At 39.0% G+C, this 22,690-nt stretch overlaps 1 protein-coding gene across 7 annotated transcripts in view; it reads right to left on the reverse strand.

Moving 5' to 3' along the window:
- The window catches only part of SPOCK3 (SPARC (osteonectin), cwcv and kazal like domains proteoglycan 3), a 379,532-nt gene that overhangs the window by 114,397 nt on the left and 242,445 nt on the right, over positions 1-22,690 (reverse strand). For all 7 annotated transcript variants that reach the window (XM_045020001.1, XM_045020004.1, XM_045020003.1 and 4 more), the window contains one exon: positions 6,485-6,611. In XM_045020001.1, coding sequence (XP_044875936.1) covers positions 6,485-6,611 — 127 coding nt within the window. The remainder of the gene's footprint in view (positions 1-6,484; positions 6,612-22,690) is intronic.

Consider the following 22,690-nt stretch of genomic DNA (forward strand, 5'->3'; position numbering starts at 1 on the left):
CCCTTTGATCTCCCCACTCAGCCCCAAACAGTTAGGACCCATTACATTTTTGAAAAAAATAGTATTTAATCTTAACTTCATTTCCCTAATTGTAAGGAAACAAGTTTGTCTTCCTGGGATTTTTCAGGTGATTAAAAATGTTTATGGCTAAATGCTACATCAACAGAATCCGTTCTTCTCTAAGAGTAACTGCAGACATACCACCAACCAGATATACTTTTCATAAATAGGAAAGAAAATAAATCAGTAAAAAGTTTGCTAACAGGGTGAAAAGGACTTGACATCCTTGAGGAAAATGCCACTAGTCAAAAAATTGATTTGTGGGTTATTGCCAAGGCTATTCTGGAATGAAACCAAAAAGCAAGTGGCAAACTTTGTTTTAAAAGTAGTTTGTTTCTGTAATACTGTCTTTTAAAAATACTGAAAGCATTGTTATTCTGTATTTATTAGGGCTAGGTCATCCCATACCTGGAACAAATGTTGAATAGTCAATTACACTGTATGTATGAAATCCAAGGCACTACATACAGATTAAGGTAGCATTCACTATATGGATAGAAAAATCTGTTTATAATTATGAATTATTACAGCTATATTTAAAATAAATAATCCCTTACATTATGGAAGTGCTTGAGTATCTGTATGTAAAATTGATTGAAAACTGACTAATCTACTTTCATTCCCAAGTTGAAAGAAATGCAGAAGGTAAAACATGACCAATAGTGAAAATATTTGTAACAATTTTTTTTATTAACTAAACCAGTGGTTCCCAAACTTGTTCCGCCACTTGTGCAGGGAAAGCCCCTGGCAGGCCGGGCCGCTTTCTGTACCTGCCGCATCCACAGATTCGGCCAATCGCGGATCCCAGTGGCCACGGTTTGCTGGTCCAGGCCAATGGGAGCTGCTGGAAGCGGTGTGGGCCGAGGGACGTGCTGGCCGCCACTTCCAGCAGCTCCCATTGGCCTGGAGCAGTGAACCGCGGCCACTGGGAGCTGCAATCGGCCGAATCTGAGGATGCGGCAGGTATGCAAACTGGCCCGGCCCGCCACGGGCTTTCCCTGCACAAGCAGCGGAACAAGTTTGGGAACCACTGAACTAAACAAAAGGTGTTGCGTATAATGCAATGTAGGTAAGAAAACTACAGTGTCCCTTTAAATTAATTTTTTTCCTGTACAGCCACTGATGCTGATTTTTATTAGTCAACATTTCATTATGCATTTTTCCCCTTTTAGTGCCTCCTTCATTCTGTAATAAGCATTTGACTTTTCCACCCTTCCTTTACACTGACAATATTAATAATTATGGGCCAGATACTCCTGCTGAGTAGCACATTATCCTGCTCAGTTGTCCCACTGAAATCACTGCAAGATATGTGGCATTATCGAGCTCTAAATAATCTCAGTTTTGAAGACAATCTTAAAATGTTTTTTTCACTGTGGCTCATTTACCAAATCTGACCTCACTTATGTTTTTGAGAACCAAAAGCACATTTAAAGGTTTTACAACTATGCAGTTTAAACAGCAAACGTGCTATGGGCTTAATGTGACAACGCAGGACATGGTATGTCCAAAGCAGCATCCACTGGGAAATTATACAAATGCACTGCACAGTTCTATAACACTGATATCCTTTATTGACTTGTGTTCAGAAAATGTATTGTACAATTTGCAGTCATTGACAAATATATTCCCAATAAAAGCAAGTAACTACATTATACAAGGTGGCAGGGTGCTGGCTGAGAAGCCCTTAATCAGCCCCTGCCACTCCAGCCCCAATTAAGGGGAATGGATTGGGGTTGCGTGAATAGCCCTGTGCCTGCCTGGTAACTGGCTGCACCTGCCAGTCTTATTAGCCCAGAGCTATAAAGGCTGGGAGGAAGCCAGAGAAGGGGGAGAGGGAAAGAGAAAGGTCAGGCACATAAGGAAGTTGGAGCCTCCTAGTCTGTTGTCAGCCAGGCCTGTTTTAGGTAAAGTAGCTGTGAAGCCTGTATATAGTTGGGAACTGGTGGTGGGAAACCTTATGAGAATAAAGAGCACGGGTGTTGTACCAGCCTGAGGTGTCCCTGACTCACTGAAGAGGGAGGCCCAGGGGCCAAATATCCACGGGCACAGCATGAACCCCATTACATAGAACAATATTAAGCTTTCACTGAGCTTGAAGAGAGTCAACATAAACTTTGCCTCGAGTAAAGGAACAAAAATATTTATCTTTTATGTCAATTGCAAGAGTGAATGCTCCTTAAATAACCTCGAATGGACCTTTATTTTGATACACACGCATCATAAATTTGAGAGAATACAGAAAGCATAACATCTTAAAAAGAGGAATAAGTAAATATTTGTAAACAACTATGGATTTCCTGTAGTCTCTCACATTTTTAACATTTTGCTGACAAAGGACTAGATTTTGCATTTGCAACTAGTCCTGTGTAAGAAGTGACACACAGTAGGGCCACCTAAGGAAAAGCCCTGGAAATGCAATATGAGAAACAATCTCTTTCTCCTTATTCCTGGGGAGTAGTAATTACTACCAGCTCAGCTGTGCTGGTTGGGGCATTGGAAGGGGAGCACAGTAAATTCCCCACCACCTTTCACCGTGGTGGGAAACAGTACCAGACACAAAGACTATTTCCCTCCACACCCATGCAATGAAAATGTGAGGAGGCCACACAGGAGCACGTGAGTGCATCTCTCTCTCTCTCTCATACCTGCCTACAGCCCCTGCACTGCTATGTATAGCCAAGCCATGACTGAGCCTATAGGACCCAAGGAAGTCAAGGGACTACTCAGAGTACAGTACAGATGAACATAAGTAAGGGTGGCAGAATCTTGCGCTTAGTGGGTTCATTTAGCCCCACATCTTTCCACACAAAGCGACACAGTTTTGACTGCTTCTGTTACTGTGTGTCAGAGCTCAGTCATAATGATTTTAGTGCTAACCACTACTTGTACATCTCTATGTACACCAGGCACTATATATCCTGAAAATGCACACAGTGTTAGTAGCAGATGTACATATGAAATCATTGCAATATTTTCAAAGGATAAATGAAATGAGAGACTCTGACTCTCTGCCTGCACAAGTTTTGCAGAACTAGTTACACTAGAAGCAACCAGGCTTGCCTTTTATGTCTCTTTTTTATTTGAGAATTTTCAAAGTTTTATAGAAAGAGCTCTCATTCCACACTCTCTGAATCTCTTAATTGCACAATGCATGTGTAGCTTCTGTTAGAAATTCTGTTAGAATTTCTGTGTCACAGTATTCTGAATACTGCGCTCTGAATACTGAGGTACTTCACAAGCCAAACATGAAACCATCACCAACATACAGATTTGAAAAATTAAGATTTCTGGAGATGCTCCTCCCTTACCTCTCCTGCATTTTCTCAATTGTATCCCTATAAGGAAGAAATGGCTAGGAGCCACCACCATTGCTGGAAAAATGTTGTAGGCAAAGAAAGGTCACCTGGACCCCAGTCTCTTCCCTAGGGAGTAGTTAGCAACCTTGCTCACTTCCACATAAAAGGACTGGGGAAGAAATGGCTAGGAAGGAGACATTCAGAAACTTTGAGGTTTCTAGGTTTGTTTTGTTTTGAATTCTCTTCAAAGACAGGTAACTCCTTTGGGATGAGGGTAGGATAGAAGGAAGATAGGGTGACCACATAACAAGTGGGAAAAATCGGGACACTTTTTTGGGGGGTGGGAGGTGGCGTATAGTTGCATATATAAAACAACGCACCTAATATCAGGATGTCTGGTCACCCTAAAGGAAGATGATACACTCTGAAAAATGACAATCTGGCTTTGGCATCAGTACAGTGGGGGAACAGGGCTGGGAGAAATTGCAATGTGTAAATTCTATACTTTTAATACAGTAGGTTATTTGTTGTTAATCTGTTTGTGTTTGTCTGGCTTTTTAGAGGATAAGATCTTTGAGACAAGGACCAACTTCCTTTCTCTGCCTGTACAGTGCCTAGCCCTGGGGCCCATTGCCTGACTAGCCCTTTGAGTACTACCATATGGAATTACTAAACAATGGCAATGAGATATTTGGCATGATTTAAGCATGTTTCAAACAGGTTTTAATAGTTCCTGTATACATATATGCATACAGTAATTTACTGTGAATTATTTATGATTATTTCTCCAACACTAAAGTCAAAATAGTATATCCTCATTTTAAAAGAATGCAGTATTTCCATTCCCAAGCATTCAGAGCCTCCAAAAACTCTCAGCAATATTGAAAAAAAAACCCTCATGATGTCTAAGCCAGTCAATTTGGGGTTCTTTTTTGTTTGCCTTCTGAGAGTTTAAAGTGCACACAGGTCACATTTCCAAACTTCTCTACAACTACAAAGGCTAGAATCTGACTTTTAAAAAACATGAACTCTGAGATTCTCACATAATCCCTTGACTCCAAGGGTTGGAGCTTTAAGAAATATTTTAAATATAATGAGATTCAGAATAAAATCGTAAGAGCAAGCTGGCAACACTGAGAATGAAATGTTGGTCATATCCTGCTTATCTTATCAAAGCTGAGCAGGACACCCTTCTTCTGGGTATGTCTACACAGCAGCTGGGAGCATGCCATCATTGCTTGAGCTAGCACACTAAGAATAGCAGTGTGGGCATTGCCAGAACGGCTGTGGCTCAGTCTAGCCACCTGAGACCAAGTCCACGTAATCTCCTGGGTTCATGGTAGCCTGAGGCACCATCTATGCTGCAACGTCCACACTGCTATTTTTAGTATGCTAGATTGAGCAGAGCTAGTGCAAATCTGTACATCTGGGCTGGGCGGCACAAATAGGAAGTACAATCATATTTTGGAAAAGTTAGGCACAGATTGCAAGTGCAGCAGAAAATCAAAAGGAACATTAATATAGTAAATAGCAGTTCTACAATCTTTAAATAGGTGGGGTATTGAGTAAGTCCGTTGATTAAAATTCTATATAGAAAGTGGGCCTTTGTTTTGCCTTTACAGGTAATGAGTGCATAGCTTGTGTATGATAGATGAATTTTTTTTCTTCCACTAAAGCATCAGGTATTATCTTTTGGTGCAGACACTTTGATGGGATAAAGATCTGATGTCTATACTGATATTACATGGTGCATCTCGAGATGATATTGACTTGCTTGCAGTTCCTGCAATGAACAGAACTGCCTTCTCGTGGTTTCATTCTTTTTTCCCCAAGAAATCTGTGAGGTTAATGCTGCGCAAATATTCTTCTGTTTTGTTATGTTGTATACTGCAGGTTTCCAGGGCTGCCACCCCTTTAATTCAATGAATATGAGCTGTTAGGACAGTTAGTGGGTAGATATTGCACTCTCAAAACTGGATGAGAAGGCGATATAAAGTTGAGTGTCATCGCCACACTGAAGTGCTTTCAGTATGGTGATGATACTCAAATTTGTATCTCTTTTTCATCCAGCTTCAAGAGTGCAGTCAAGCATCTCAGTCAGTGTTTGGGAGATACTTGGATACGAATGAGAGTAAGTTTCTTGAGAGAACATCCATGTAAGACTAAGGTGTTTGTGGTGCATTGCTGGAAACAATTAAGGGATTTGGCTAAATTTATACTTAGCACCAGCCCCAAATGAGTGTAAAAGAGTATGCACATAATTTTTCAATAGTTTGTAACTTGCAGACCTGGTTAAATTTCCAATTGCTTTTTTCCATGTATGCCTAATCCATGGGATGCAAACTTTTCTTCTGGATGCAGACATAACTACTGTAATCCATACCACTGTCACCTTGAGATTAGACTACTGTAACGTGCCACACCTTAAGCCCATTAGGAAACTGCTTCTAGGGGAGAATGAAGCAGCTTGCTTATTATTAGTATCTCACAGTGAGCACGACATCTTTGCCCCAGAATCTGCAGTTGCTGTATACTGGTGGCTTGTGGGTAGAGTTTAAAGTGTTGGTCTTTCCCCATAATAGCCTGAGACCTATCTACATGGATGACTGTTTCTCTCTTCATTCACCACTGCCGCAGTCACACTTTGCAGAATGGCCTGGCCTGAGTTTCCTTGATTTAAAAGAGAGGGAACTGTGAGTAAGGGTTTCTTCCTTGACTTTGCAGTTTACCCTCCATAGGTCTGAAACAGCTTGAATTTTTAATCTTCAGAGCATGCTGCAAAACTCATCTTTGAACAGGCATTTGTGAAGGCTGGGCTGGGCGGAGAGGGGGAGGGAGTAGGATTTCTTCTGGAATCTGAGGTAGGGGGATATCATTTTATTTATTTATTTACTGTTAACTATTTGTTTTATGTTGGGTGAGATTTGTTGCTGTTCTGCTTTTTAGTCTCACAATGTTTTGGATTTTTTGTGGGTGTCAGCCCAGGATAGGATTTTATGCTGTTCAAATCAAAATAAATAACTGCTTCTTTTTATTAAACAGTGGGATATTTGACTGTTTTGGGAAATATAAATTGACTTTAGCAATGAATGAATTAATGAATAATTTGATTATTTTATTCTTACCTGAGAAGAATATGTATGACCATCTGATCCACAAACAGGATTGGTATAAACTACTGGACACTGCTTGCAGATTGATGAAATGGGACCACCTCTCCATTGTTTATGGCCTAAACCAGCCTCTTTCATACTGTAAATAAACAAAAAGCATTAACCTGATAAGCAAAAGTATTTGTAAAAGCATATATATTGTCACACTATAATTATTAGTCACCTGAGGACCTTGTGTATTAGGTTCCAGTACGTAAAAAATCTTTCCTACACACTTTCTTTCCCACAGCTTTTATATGACACTCATCACTGTGCAATCTGAGCACCTCCATGGTATCTCAATACCTAACTCTTTATAATAAGCAAAAAATGACTGAGAAAGAAGATATAGTAAAACTTATTCTTATTGTTTTATCGGAAAAAAATCCAGCAGGTGCGCCTATAAAAAAAGTGCCAACATGAGGAAAATGTAAAATGCCTACCACACTATTGGGTTAATATATATGAGAATAAAATAATAATCAGTGATTTCTATGCACTATTTATCTACTTGGAATCTTACTAAGGAGTAGAAGGGGGAAAAAAAATGAGAAATCTGCAACACAATCTCAATCCACTGGGCTGTATCCTTAGCAGTGAGTCCCTCACAATATCAATTTAGAACGTCCATAGCATTAAAGTTACTCCTCAATTCCCTGTTCTTCCATTCCATGGTTCTCAAAGTGTTTCATGTGCAGACAACCAAGAAGGCTCTTCTAATCACCGAGTGGTTCATGAGTCAGAGTTTGAGAATTACTTGTCTAAAGTGATTAAAGAAAACTAAAAAATAGAAAACAAAATCCACTTTTATTAGCACCCTTCAATTTATTTGTTAAAGAATAAAAATGTGCAGTGGCATACACATATACCCGATGCTGAATTGCTGGTAGTCTAAACACACTGGCCCTGATTCTCATTTATGCTATGGCTTCTCTACCCCACTCTGGCAGTGAAAAGGGGATTTAATGTGAGTAAAACCATAATTTATATGCATAACTGTGTGTACAAATATTGTATGTTTGTGTAAATTATGAATTATAGCAGTGTAAATGTGTTAATGTAAAGGAAATCAAGCCAATTGCACATAAAAATTAGCACTTACTACTGCCAAAAATCAATGGGAGCTTAAATTATCTGCAGAATGAATGTTTTTATGCAAGTCAAACCTGCCCAGGAAGCTGGTCAGAACTAGACATAGTTACATGACACAAAGCTCCACTTATAGGTCCCAAATCAGTAAAAACACTTAAGAACATGCTTAGAAACTTTGCTGAATTGGGGACATAGATCTGCAAATGTACCTTACTCTTGTCTGCAACATTCCTGCTATTCTCTATGGAATACTGAGTCATTCATGACAGTTTACTGTGAATTGCTTTGTCTACACCAGCATCAACTGAAGACTATGTTAACACCATTAATCACATCTCACTTGTAACCAAGACAAATCTGAATCAGATCTCTAGATACGAACAGTCAGTGCACTAATACCCTGTGACAGCTACTTCCTCTGTCCTCACTTCTCTAAAAGTGTCACGCTTTCACTTGTGTATCAGTGTAATTTGATCATTTAGAGCAGACAGTCTTCCTCTTATCCCTTCTTCTTCTGCAGCCTATAGGAAGTTTTCAGTTTCCCAGCATGCAATGCGATTATAAAGTTGTATGAGAAATAAATGTTAAAAAAATATTTTGCATAAGCTACATATATTCGCCTCACTTTTTTTTACATGAGCAAACACAGCACATATATGTATTGAGAGAGGGAGTATAGTCCAATGGTTAGGGCACTAGCCTAGCATGAGACCCCCTGGGTGCAGTTCCCTGCTCCACCACACATTTCCTGTAAGACCGTGGGCAAATCATTTAGCGCCTCTGTGCCTCAGTTCCCCATCTGTAAACAGCACTGCCCTACTTCACAGGGGTTTTGAGAATAAATACATTTTAAAAATATCAGGCCCTCCAACACAATGGTAATGAAGCCATATAAGAACTTTAGATCGACCTTCCTCTGGCGATGTATAAAACACATTATTTACAAGTGACAGCTGTACCTCCCAGTTTGATATTAAACATACTGACATGAGAAATTTAAAAAACAAACTGTTTTACACCAAAAACAAACTACTGCATATGAAAACATGCATGCTTCTTAATGATTAGTAATGGTTTCCATTCTGAAGCATACAAATACCTTCTTACAAACATCTATTATTTAAAATACAAAGAGTGAGGGTTGTCCTTTACCATTTTCAGTTTTTCAAGCCCATGAATAAAAATATGTATGAGCCTTTGACATGTGAAGAGTTGAGAGAACATATATTATACAAACTAAACTGAATTATAAAGATTGCTACGTGTTGATGATGGCTTGAACTAACATACAGGATATGATAACTTGGAAAGTTATGGAGTTTGAATTGTAAATAGACTTGGAAAATTTAATCTTTTATAAGTATGTCAATAAATATGGACTTCTTCATCCACATACACCATTTCAATGGTGAAAAGATATTATTTAATTTAATGAGAATAGATACTGAGATTCAAAAAAGTTAAAGCTTTGTAACAGTGAAAACACATATTAAACATACTGACATGGCTAAATATATATATTTTACACAAACAGGCAAAGTAAGAAACATACTACTTCAGAATTGATCAGAGTTTTAAGGATATGTACTTTGTTTATTTTGATATGATGTTGACAATATGTGTTTTAACTGTTACAAAGCTTTAACTTTTTGAATCTCAGTATCTATTCTCATTAAATAATTGTCTGATCCCCCTTCATTGTTTGACCCCTTGCCCCACAGTTTTGCACAACCATGAGAAAGTAAATAAATACAAATAAAAAAGACTTAAAATAAACCAGTATCATCCGCCAAAATTATAAAAAATACTAAAAATTCTGCCAAACCTAAATATCAATCCACAGTCCCAGTTTTAACTCACAAGATATAAATAAACTTATTAAAGAAAACCACCACATATACAAGTATAAAAGCTCGATTATACTTTTTCCCTTATGAGCAGCAGATTATCTATTATAAAATAAGGATATTTTAATGTTTCAACTCTTGGGTATAGCAATGTATTGTGAACATTTATTAAAGAGTGCAGAGAGAAAAAATCAGTATACATAATAGATGAGTAATTAATATTCAGTCTGCCATATCTTTATTTTCCTTATTATTTTTAATAGAATTAGAAGGGGAGAAATCCAGAATCACTATGATGTTCACATGCTGACAATGAGTAACTGTGCGATTGCATTGCTATAATTCTTCCTGGTCTCATTCTCTTCTTCCTGTTTTGTCATCCTTACTTGTCAAGTAAAACACAGATTGTAATGTGTATTTCTAGGTCTTCTGTGAAGTGGCCAGTATGCTCTTGGATACAATAAAAATCATAATGGTATACAGTCCCCCTCCTCCCCTCCCTTCCAGATATAGTCTTTGCTGGTACTAAGAAAAGTAACATTAAGTGTACATGTATAAACATCATGGGGTGCATTTCCAGTTTAATTTTACTTGAAACATTTGTGATTACATCAATTTGCATGCACAAAATCATGCATATGTGTAGACTAAGTAATTGCACATGCAAGAAAATTGTTAGGCACATAATTAGCCAATCTGCCCAATTAATCATGCAAATACCTGTTTGCACACATCAGTGTAGTTTTCTGTATGCACAAATATCTTACCCACAAATATCATGTGCACAGTTAAAATGGGTCACTGAAACTGTGGCTTTGAACCAAAATTCTAAGCAACTCTATTCACTTAAAAGATGTTTTGTGTGTGTGTGTGTGTGTGTGAAGTGTAATATATACTTAAAAGATTTTATATATATATATACATATACATATATACATATACATATATACATATACACATACACACACATACACACACACTTAAAATATTTTTTTATATATATAAAAGAAAATCTTAAGTATATTACACACACACACACACACACTGAACACATCAGTCTGCACAGAGAAGACTGGTAGCATGTTTGAGTTGCAAAGGAATTTATATTTAAGAGTCCTTGATTCAAATATCAGCAGAAGCAGATTTTTCAGAGTGCAAGGTTATTTAAAGTAAATGGGGTTGATTCATTGTTGCTATGTGGACCTTAAATGTGATTCAGGGGTCTTGTACAATTCTTGCATCATGACTATTATTGTGATGCTAATAGACTTCTAAGGCACTGCTATTTAAAGGTTTTCTGATTGTGTGCCAGCATGGGGCTTTGAGGGGACTTGTAACTGGACAGTATCATTAACATAATTGGATGAACATCTTGTTTAGTGGGAATCAAACTGTTTTCACTGGAGCAGATTGGATTTCTTTTGGAGTGCTCTCTCTGTCTAGGACTTCCTTGAAGTTGCAAGTAGGAATGAAATATCACTGCCACTGCAATACTGAGATTTTCCTTTTAAGTGACAAAATCAAGCAAAGCACTGCTATTCCAAACTTTTTGCTGTAATGTGTTGGCCTGCCACACTACTTATGGTAAACTAACAAACATAAGAAAACACTGTGACAAGAAATAAATAGTCAATGAACCCCAAGAGAAATAAACAAAACAATGTTAGTTTTACAAAAGACCACTTAAGAGAGAAGATCACATAGAAATCAACTCATTACTTTTTAGCAATTTGAATCTCCATAGTGTTGAAAAAGAGATAATCAGAACATGCAGCCTGTAGGACTATATGTGTGCTTTTGGGTTTTTTAGTATCTTCTAACAAAAAGCACCCAATAGGTCAGGTTTGAAAAATTACACATAAGCTATCATTTTGGTCAGACTTTCTCAACATACATACATGGTAGGTCTCAAGATGTTAATGGACAGGTTCTTTATGTGTGTTTAAAAGGGATAATATTGTTTGCTCATCTGAACTGGAGATGGGAAAATAAGGAACATAAAATAAAGAAATGTTCTTGAAGATGCAAATATCCAAATTCCTAGTGCCTGCTTCTGCCAATATGATGCATCAATATCACATATCCAAACCATAAGGGAAATTTCTCTTCTGGCTCCAGTGGGTACAGTTTCACTGAGTTCATGGAGTTGCACCCATTTACACTAGGAGAGAATCTGTAGCATTTACAGAGCAAAACCCTGGGCCCTTTCACACTGAAGCTTTCACAACTGGTACACTTAAAAGAGCACTAGGTGAGTTTTTTCTCCTTTCAAGAGTGAAATCGTCTCTGTCTCAGGGGCTGCAGAAATCCCAAAATAAAACTAAAACCACAGCTCTTTTGCTTTGTGGTGGATCTGAGAAATGAAAAAGCTGCAAAGAGAGACTCTGATGTCCCTCGCTTGTCATGCAGCGGAACAGAACTCAATGGCATCTTTGTCTTTGGAAAAAGATGGGGGAAAGAGTGGGTGGTTGGCTTGAGGAAGCTGATGAGCCATGAAATCCATGTAGCCGGCATGTTGGGCCATGACAATACGTTGCAGTACAGGCCATAGTAGAGCTACTCAGATGCCTCCTGCCCTGCCTGCAGATTGGACAATGATCAATCTCCACAATTCCTGCACTGGAATCCTGTGCACAGCCTGTTTAGTTTTGTACAGGTCACCAGAGGTTTACGCTGAATGCCTATATAATAAACCAAACCTAGCCAAAACTGCACACTTTAACTGTTCAGTTTTTGTTTTGTTTTGTTTTATTTTTTTAAAGTCAACCATGCCTTTTTGAATTTTCTGGACTTAATGTGTTGCCACATTGTTATACTGATGTTAGCTATTGCAAGAGATAACTGTAATGGTGCAGAAAAATAAGGAAACCACAGTCATCCCCTCCTTAGTAAAACCTAAACTTTCAGGATATATATATACACATTATAAGCACTACAGTGGCACTCCTGCAGTGCTGCAGCACACCTACAGCAATGTAGACATTACAGTAATGGAAGGGGGTTTTCCAACATTGTCATACTCCCCCGCAAAAGAGGCAATAACTAGGTCAATGGAAGAATTAGTCTGTCGACCTAGCTGCATCTACACTGGGGGTTAGGTTAACCTGTGACACACAAGGCATAGAATTTTTCTCAGCCCTGAGTGATGTAGATAGATTGACCTAAGTTTTAGATGTAGACCAGGCTTTAGATGCAGGGTGATCTGTGAGCAAGCTGTTCAAAAATTATCTTGGCTCTGCAGTTTTCACTTTTGCTAAAGCTCTTTCAGGTTTTTTTGTTGGGTTTAACTCAGGTTTGTATTGCCATATGGAATACACTGAATTGGCATTCTGCTGAAACACAAGTCTCTTAGGCCTAGTCTGCACCTAAAACTTAGGTGAACCTAGCTATGTCACACAGGGCTCTCAACAACTTCACACCCTGTGTGACATAGTTAGGTTGACCTAACTTCCACTATTGTCATGGCTGGGGCATTGGCAGTCATGCCTAGTGGGAAAGGCTGGAGTCAAGGGACAGAACTGGTATCAGAAACCAGGGCCGAGAGTCAGAAGCCAGGAACCAAAGCACAGTGAAAGAGCGGGGTCTGTCTCAGCAGCCAGCTGGGGTTCCACCTAGTTGCACAAGTTCCTGTGCCCACCTCTAAGCTTAAATAGGGTGCCTGGATCAATAAGGAACCCCAGGAAACTGCCAATCAGGCCCTCTGTAGTGGAACATCCTGTGGTAGTTAGGTCCACAAAGTTCACAGCCCCATTGATAGTTGCTTTGCCCGAGCTGTCAGGTGATAGTACTGATGCTGGAGTCACTCAGGGACCGGCAGGCCCAGGTTCTAGCCCCCTGTGAATCCTCACAGCTGTAGACACAGTAAGTCAGTGGAAGAATTCTTCCACTGTCATATCTATGGCCTCTCAAGTGGGTGAATTTACTACGGTGATGGAAAAACTCTTCTGTCGCTGTAGCAAGTGTAGTGTAGACACAGTCTTAGTCCCTAAAGACATTTCTGTTTGTTTGTTTTGTTTTAAGGTTATGTTCTGGAAATTAAAGATTAAAGAGAGGCAAACATTCACTTAAAATGGCAACTTTCTCTTCCCTTCCCACTGCCACAAACAATTGGCTCATAGCTAAGAGAACTGACTGTTTGAAAAAAGTGCAGACTAAGTGCCAACACACTCACTTATCTTTTATGGCACATCCTAGGTATTGCAGATGGAAGCCAAGAAAATTGTTTTGCCTCATGCCAAAGGGTGGACAGATACTTCACTTCTGTGCGCCCTAGCTGGGCAGGCTAAATAACTCCCTCATTTGGGGTTCTGCAGGTCTCTCTCTCTACCCTTGTTTTTTGGTGGCTCCTGGGAAATTGAAGCCTAATAGCATCCAAGCAAGAGTGGAACCCAGTAAACTTCTCAGCAGGTCCTGCTGTCCTACCCTTTTGAAATTTAAAGACAGTTTTGTTTTCCTTGCAAAGTTCACCTTGACTGTATCGTATGCTTGTAAATCCCATGGTTCAGAAGATCCCTTGGGAAATGATGAAACCTTAGAAAGTATTTCTGTCATTTATTATCCCTCTTTTACACCCCATAATATGGGTGGTTAAAAAAAGAAAGAGAGACACATTAAAGTGGGGGCCGTTAGTAGAAAACATGGACTTCCTGCCTCTTGCACTGAGTAGCATTAAAAGAAGGGTATTTGGTTGTTAGTCTCTAAGGTGCCACAAGTACTCCTGTTCTTTTTGCGGATACAGACTAAAATGGCTGCTACTCTGAAACAAAAAACTGAGGCACCACAGCACAAGTTCTGCAAGCTTTATCCAAACTACAAAACCATTAAACCAATGGATAATTTGCATGATGAACACTTCATTACACAGCACCCCTGCTCGTGGATAGAAAACACTGTTAAATACAGTAGAACCTCAGAATTAAAAACAGCTCAGGAATTGAGGTTGTTCATAAATCTGAATGACTAATTCTGAACAAAACCTTACAGTTGTTCTTTCAAAAGTTTACAACTGGACATTGACTTAATACAGCTTTGAAACTTTACTATGTAGAAGAAAAAATGCTGCTTTCCCCTTTTTCTTAGTAGTCTATGTTTAACACAGTACTGTATTTGCCTTTTTTGGGGGAGGGGGTCTCTGCTGCTGCCTGATTGTGTAATTCCAGTTCCAAATGAGGTGTGTGGTTGACTGGTCAGTTCTTAACTCTGGTGTTCTGAATTCTGAGGTTCTACTGTACATGCAACAAGATTGTCCCTTCACACAGTGTATGGTATCCAGGGGTGAGGGTTTTGGTTTCCATTGTAAAAACAAAGGGATTCATTCCCACACCTGTTGAATCCCTGAGGATCAGCAAGAAGCAAGTCTGCAAGGGAAGGGGCGGGATAATGGTTCAAGGGCACCAAAGCACCTCTCCTGTGTGGAAGAGAGGTCTATGTAAAAAGAGCCCTCCTCCATGTACTGAATATGCGTGTTTGTTATCTGGCCCACTAAACATTTTCCATGGAGGAAACTAGGACTCCTTATACACTGTAGAGAAAAATCCCAACTTGGGTAAGCAGGTGTATTGGATGGCTATAGGTACTTTTCCATCTGTAGTTTCTTTGAGAAGGGGTTTTCCAGGATAATGCCTTCTAACATAATTTGTAGTATTAGGTGGATCACTTTTCATCATCCTTTATATAGGACTTAAAAAAAAGAGGGCTGTTATATAAATAATGCTAAAGAGTTGAAAGTTACAGTACTCAGTGCACAAGAAGGATAGCAATTAAAAAAAACATACTTCCTGGGCAGTAGTAAGATGTAAATGACACATTCATTAAAGTTTAAATTACGAAGACTCTGTATGAAGTAGAGTTTACAGCACACTCTTCTCCCAGTTTCTGAATTTAATACTCTTTCAAAATATTGCAATATGCAAGCAGGAACACAGTTACCATTCATAGACTGCAGACTACTGTAAATCCCATGAGGTTGAGCACAGTGTGACTCATATCTAGAACACAGGGACTTACTATCCTATCGTGACTACCTACTAAGAGTGGAATCTGAGGAACTGTCCCAGATTAAGGTGTCAATTAGAGGAGGTTTTGAAAAAAACTGATAAATTAAACAGTAATAACCAGGACCAGATGGTATTCATTGAAAAGTTCTTAAGGAACTGAAATATGAAATTGCAGTTGTACTAACTGTGGTATGTAACCTATCACTTAAATCAGCCTCTGTACCAGATGACTGGAGAATAAAAAAATGTGACACTGATTTTCCATAGGCAATCCCGAGGTGGATTTGATTTAAATCAAATTGATTTAAATCACTAGTCAGGAAGACTCAATTTAATCATGGATTTCTACATAAGAGTACATTCTTGTTGGTTGTTATAACCTTAATACATATTCTTCACAACTCAGATAGATGTAGGTTTCATTTTGAGAAGGTATACACTATACATTAAGTGATTTATTTTGAAAACTTTTCAGATTAGTTTTACAGCTACATCGGAAAATAAATGATTGTTTGGTAATTGAAGCAGATATTTATGAAGTCATTGGGAGGTGAACTATCATTAATATTTGGAGGATTTTCTTGCCATGCTGTATTAGGAGGAAAACCTCACCAAACAGACATTTAAATTGTTTTATTTAACTAAAACAACATGTTATGTTATATACTCTGGATTTTTTTTTCAACAGCAAGCCTGTAATATTTTAACAAAACAATCAAATTTAGTTAAAATTCAAAAACAACGAGGAGTCCTGTGGCACTTTAAAGACTAACAGATTTATTTGGGCATAAGCTTTCATGGGTGAAAAAACCACTTCTTCAGATGCATGGATCTGAAGAAGTGGGATCTCCATGCATCTGAAGAAGTGGGTTTTTTTTTACTCATGAAAGCTTATGCCCAAATAAATCTGTTAGCCTTTAAAGTGCCACCGGACTCCTCATTGTTTTTGTGGATACAGACTAATACGGCTACCCCTCTGATACTTAAACATTCAAGTTGCTTAAAATCAGGTTTGTTTTTGTTAAAAAAAAATTCTGACAATTACAGGCATATAGCCTAATATCAGTACCAGACAAATTGGTTGAAACTATAATAAAGACCAGAATTATCAGACACATAAATGAACACAGTACGTTGGGGTACAGTTGACAAGTTTTTGTAAAGGGAAATCATGCTACACCAATCTGCGATCCAGTGTATATAGTGTACAGTGGACTTTCAGAAAGCCTTTGATGAGGTCCCTCACCAAAGGCCCTTTACCAAACTAAGCAGTCATGGGATAAGAGGAAAATCCTCTTGCGGATCAGTAACTGAAAGATAGGAAACAATGGGAAGGAATAAATGGTAATTTCTCACAATGGACAGAGGTAAACAGCAGCATCTCCCAAAAATCTGTACTGACACCAGTGCTGTTGAACATATTCCTAAATTATCTGAAAAGGGGGGTGTAGCGAGGCAACGACTCACCAGCCTAGCGCCTCCTGCTGGTTGTTTCGGGAACTAGCTCTCCAGCTACATAGCGCCCTCTACTGGCTGATGTCCGCTTGCCTCAGGCCTCCGTGTCCCTCCCAGACCCCTGTGCCCCTTACCTCCGGGGGTCTGCCCTCTGCAGTACCCCCACAGTCTCTGGGTCTCCCCTCCCCAGGGAACCCCCCAACCCTCTATCCCCACCTTGCCTCAGTGGCTACTGCCAATTATCGTCTAGCCCCCGCTAGGGGCAGACTGCCCCGCTCACTGGGGCAGACTGCAGTCTATAAACCACTCATCATCGGCAAGGGGGGTTTGGACTTGCTGCCTTTGCCTAACCCTAGGCTGCACCTCTGCAACCCCAGTACCTGCCCTGGACCTTCAGCGTGGCCTGCAACCTGGGGGTTTCCCAGGCTGGAGCTCCCCAGCTCCTTTGCCCTTCCCCAGCCCTCCTCAGCCTCAGGTACCCTGCTCAGCTCCCACACAGCCCGGTCCTTCTTTCTCCAGCACTAGAGAAAGACTACCCGGGCTGCTGCCTCACAGCCCTTTTATAGGGCCAGCTGTGGCCTGATTGGGGCGTGGCCCTAGCTGTGGCTGTTTCCCCAATCAGCCTAGGTTTTTCTCTCAGCCCCAGCCCTCTCCAAGGACTGGCTTTTAACCCTTTCAGAGCCGGAGCAGGTGACCACCCCACTACAGGGGGTAAACAGCGAGGTGGCAAAGTTATTAGAGTATACCTAATTAGTCAAGATAGTTAAGTCCAAAGCAGACTGCAAAGAATTACAAAGGCATCTCCCAAAACTGGGTGACTGGGCAACAGAATATGAACAAATTCCAAGTTCATATGTGCAAAATAACACACACTGGAAAACATAAGACCAGCTATACATATAAAATGAAGAGGTCAAAAGTAGCTGTAACCACTCAAGAAAATGATCTTGAAGTCACTGTGGATAGTTCTCTGAAAACATCTGTTCAGTATGCAGTGGCAGTCAAAAAAGCTAACAGAATATTAGGAAAGGAATATATTAGGAAAGGAATACATAAGGATATAGAAAATATCATGTTGTCACTATATAAATCCACGGCACGGACATACCTTGAATACTGCATGCAGTTCTGGTTGCCCTATCTCTAAAAATAGACAGCAGAACTAAAAAACATACAGAGAAGGGCAACAAAAATGATTAGGGATATGGAACAGCTTCCATATGAAGAGAGATTAAAAACAGACTGGGACTGTTCAGCTTACAGAAGAGATGACTAATGCCATCTCTATACTAGAGAGATCTCTCATGCAGAGCTCTCCCGTAGACATAATTAATCTATCCTCAACGAGCGGTGGTCGCAGTTCTCCCACCTACATAGCATTGTGCACACTAGCGCTTATGCCAGCATACTTTATGTTGTTCGGGGGGGGGAGGGTGTTTTTTCACACCCCTGAGTGACATAAGTTTTGCTAACATAAGTGGTAGTGTACACATAGCCTAAGAGGAGATATTAGACAGGTCTATACATTGTGAATGGTGTGGACAAAGTGAATAAGAAAGTGTTATTTACCGTCACTTATCACAAGAACTAAGGACCACCAGTGAAATTAATAGGCAGCAAATTTTAAACAAAGATAAGGAAGTACTTCATACAATGCACAGTCAACCTGTGGAGCTGGTTGCCATGGGATCTTGTGAAAACAAAAGTATATCAGGGTTCAAAAAAGAATTAGATAAGTTCACAGAGGATAGGTCCATCAATGGCTATTAGCCAAGATTGTCAAGGATGCAACATCAATGCTCGAGACATCCCTAAGTCTCTGACTGCCAGAAGTTAGTACAGGACGACAGGGAATGGATCATTTTATGCATGTGGCACTGGCCACTGTTGAAAGACAGGACACTGGGCTAGTTGGACTATTGATCTGACCTAGCATGGCCCTATTTGTGTTCTTAATGTCATTGCCTCGCCAGGAGCACTCTCACTGTCAATGGCTTCAGACTACTCTCACTCTTGATTCTGCCCCAGCCAACAGTTGCTCATGCTTTAGCCTGTGCCTGTTTCCATGTAACCAGCCCCTGCTGCTGCCCAGATCTGCTCCTGCTTCAGCCAGTGACTGACATATTACTCGTCTGATAAATATCAAGGTGATTAGGCAGCAAGCAATATATGTTTGTAGATAAACAGAATTTCTACATTTCTCAAGGTCCGCGTGTCATCACATGTAATTTTCACTGTGAATATGTGGTCATAATGAAATATCATGAAGAAATGTCTGAATGAGACATTTTTTCTTTGCATTAAGTATACAGAGGATGGGTTTAAAGTTTCTGGGTGAAATCCTGGGCTCACAGAAATCAATAACAAAACTCGTATTGACTCAAGTGGGGCCAGGATTTCACCCTGTAACTTTAGGCTTCACATAGCACAACTATAGTGACAGAATACTGCATGTCTACAGCCACAATGGGATGGTTTATTAATTAACGTTTTATAAAGAAATTGTTAGAATAATTCAGCAGTGTTATTCACAGCCCTCGAGCCACATGAAATCCACAGAAATATGTCCTCCATACCACTAGCAGCACTTTGTTTCCTTAGAATTTGTTTTTTTTCTCCCCCCCCCCTTTTTTTTTAAAGTGTACAGCTCTTAAAGATGATATTTCTTCCATATGTGCACCACTGAGCATTAACACAACGCTACATGCAAAAGTCTGTACAAGCCAGCCTCACCAAATAGCTTTAAAAGGTATGAACTAGCCCCATTTATTTCAACAGGCTGTTGATTGAAAATTAATTATGACAATTCAAGTGTCCACATTGTGAAGTATTATTTTGCTCTTTTATGCATAAATATCCAATGAATATGTTTATCTAATGTGGCTGAATTCTCTAACAAGTTATAGATGGTAAAGACCTGTTAGGGCTATGGTGCAAAACCACAACCATAGCCACTTGCTGTAGTCTTCCTGTAGAAGCAGAAAACTATTGAGAGCAAACAGAAAAAAGTGGCATGCTTATGAGTGGGGTAGACAGGGGAGTAGATCCTGGTGTTTCAGATATATCTGGTTAAGGAAGGTTGCAGAAGGAAGCCACTTCTGCTAGGGTCATTGGAGACTCCAATCTGCATCTCTAAAGCCAGTACTTGACTTTCAACAGCTAAGAAGATATTGCCAAGTACTTATTAAAACTTCAGAGAGGAGTGGGGACCTTAGCTTGAAATTGCAATGAGAGTGGAAGGCCTTTCATAAAGTTGCAGGCATTTTCATGGAAGTCCAGAAAAATGTTTCCTATTTTCTGTCTTGCCAACAAATGCTCAAAAACATGAGTATAAACTGTTGTCCACCTGCTGAAAAGATCAAATTAATTTCACAGTTCATTGCAGTAGCTTTGAAAGGGACAAAAGAAAGTACAGATCCATTTTTACCTGAAACCAAACTAGATGAGGCCAAAAGTCATCTAGAATGGACAGGCTCATTGTGCTTATTCTTGCTCATTTTGCAATGCAAGATTTAAGAAGAAATTTACTCACTTTCTATAAATATACAGTCATAATCTGTAGTGAGAGATATCTGGAGTTAATTACCATGACTGATATTTGTGCCTCTTTAGAGGTACATAGATTTGAGAAAAGATATTTTATTTATGAGCCAGGGTGGGGTGGGGTGGGGACACAGCAATCATTCAGCAGACTCAAACGTACATTGCATCATGCATGTGGTCATTTCAGAGATACTACGCTTGATCTTAGCCATAAGGCCGAGCTACAGTCATGACCAGCAGTACAAACCATTAAGAACTCTGTTTCCGAGAAGCATCATCATGCAGTACACACCTTGCTTTGAAGCCTTCATAACATATTTTGCCTTGTAAAGTGCTTTGTAAGCTCTCAAAGTCCTAAAAAATGTAGCATGTGCACTTAGGGATTAAAATACTGTGTGTGTCTATGTGCAAATTAGGTGTCACCTTTGTACTCCTGAAAATTTACCTCAGTGCCTCTCAGGGGGTTGCACACAGCACTTTGTTTCACCATATCTCGACACCTTTACTTTAGCACCAACTATATTCAGATTCTTTTTATTACAAACATGCTAAACATACAGATGTCATTTTGAAAAGAATTTTTCCCCTTACAATTTGTATGGTAATTAAGAAATTCCTTGGCTATCTATACACCTCTGCAGCACTGAAATTTCACTTTGTCCTTCAGGGAAATTTCACTCTGCCCTGCAAAGTGAAAAAGAAAGCCTCTGAAGGAGGAAAAAAGACACTCTCTTCCTGCAGGACAGGTGGAAATTTAAGGCTCCCTGAGTGTAAGTCAGTAGCAATGAACTGTGAATCTTTTAAACACTAATATAAGCTATTTATGAAAGTAATAAATTGCATCTTCCAAATTGTGTCAAAGTTTTAAAATAAATGTCACACCTAAAATGGTACTATCCTTTACACTTTTAACAGCCTCTATTTTGCCAGAAATTGATGCTTCTACATAATACACTATATCTAGAATTACACATAGTTTGTGATTCTATAACATGTTGCCATACTACACTGCAATCACTAACAGTGTTTATTTCAAAAAGCTTATTCATTTCACTTTAATGGGCAATGATCTCCTTGGAAGTTGTGAGAGAAGAAAGAAGTTGATGATGACTTGTAAAAGAATCTCAACCCAGAATAACATCAGGGTGGGTGAGAGGCTATATAGAACAGTTTTATTATTTAGTGTGTGGATAGGAGACTTTTTAATTTATCAGAGAAAGGAATTTGCTTAACAAGTAATATATTTAAATAGCCTATACTTACTATGAGTATCGGTACCTGAGAAATACCAGCATTGTCAGTTATTCTGAAAATTAGTCATCACATCCATTCATCTATATTTAGGTAAGAGATAAGATTCAGATAGCGAACCAACAATATGTATGTCCAAAATATCTCACACTGCCAATTCAGCAGATGTAAGGCCAACCCCACAATAAAATCAAGGTGGCCCAAAATATTGAAGCAACTAGGAAATCCTGACAGCACTGATGAGAATTAGAAAACCATGCAAAGCATGAGTGAGATATTATGTACCTTCATAGCACATATGAATGTAGTTAATAAAATATATAGTACAGTTTAGGGACTTTCAATTTCTGCCCTTTCTATGTAGACTGTTGGGGACTTAAAGATTTCATGTGCCATTTAACATTACAAAACGGATAGCTCTGCACAGGCATCATCAATATTGAACACACATTGAAAAAAGCTTAAAATAATATCTTAGTCACTAAAAGGCAGGCAGTTTGTGTGGTAGAAAAATGAAGGTGATGAAGTTTATTAAAGATGAAAAATGTATGTATTCTAGAGAAATGGTAATAGGTACCTTACAACTTGAGTGAAATATGATTTGTTTACTTAGGATGCATAATTCTAACTGGGGCCATGGAAACAGTGCCAGTATTTTAACTGATTAGTAATTAATGTACTCTAGTATTAAGCAATATTTATGAAAACAAAATACTGGCACAAAAGTGAATATCAAAACTCAGTACTTCCTGAAAAATAGAATCGATACACTAACCTAATCTTTTGGAGTTGCAATGCAAGATTAACCTATTTTTCCATATAAGAAAAAAATATCTATGAATCTCACAAAGCATTGTTTGTATAAATATGTATGTGTGTATATCCATATTTTTAATTTTCATAACAAGTGCCATCAAAAGGGAGCAATGATTTCTTATTATTTTACAGTCAAAAATCACAGAAAGATGATACAATTTAGACTGTACTATCAGTTA

Source organism: Mauremys mutica, chromosome 5 (assembly GCF_020497125.1).
Source record: "Mauremys mutica isolate MM-2020 ecotype Southern chromosome 5, ASM2049712v1, whole genome shotgun sequence".
NCBI classification, from domain to species: Eukaryota; Metazoa; Chordata; order Testudines; family Geoemydidae; genus Mauremys; species Mauremys mutica.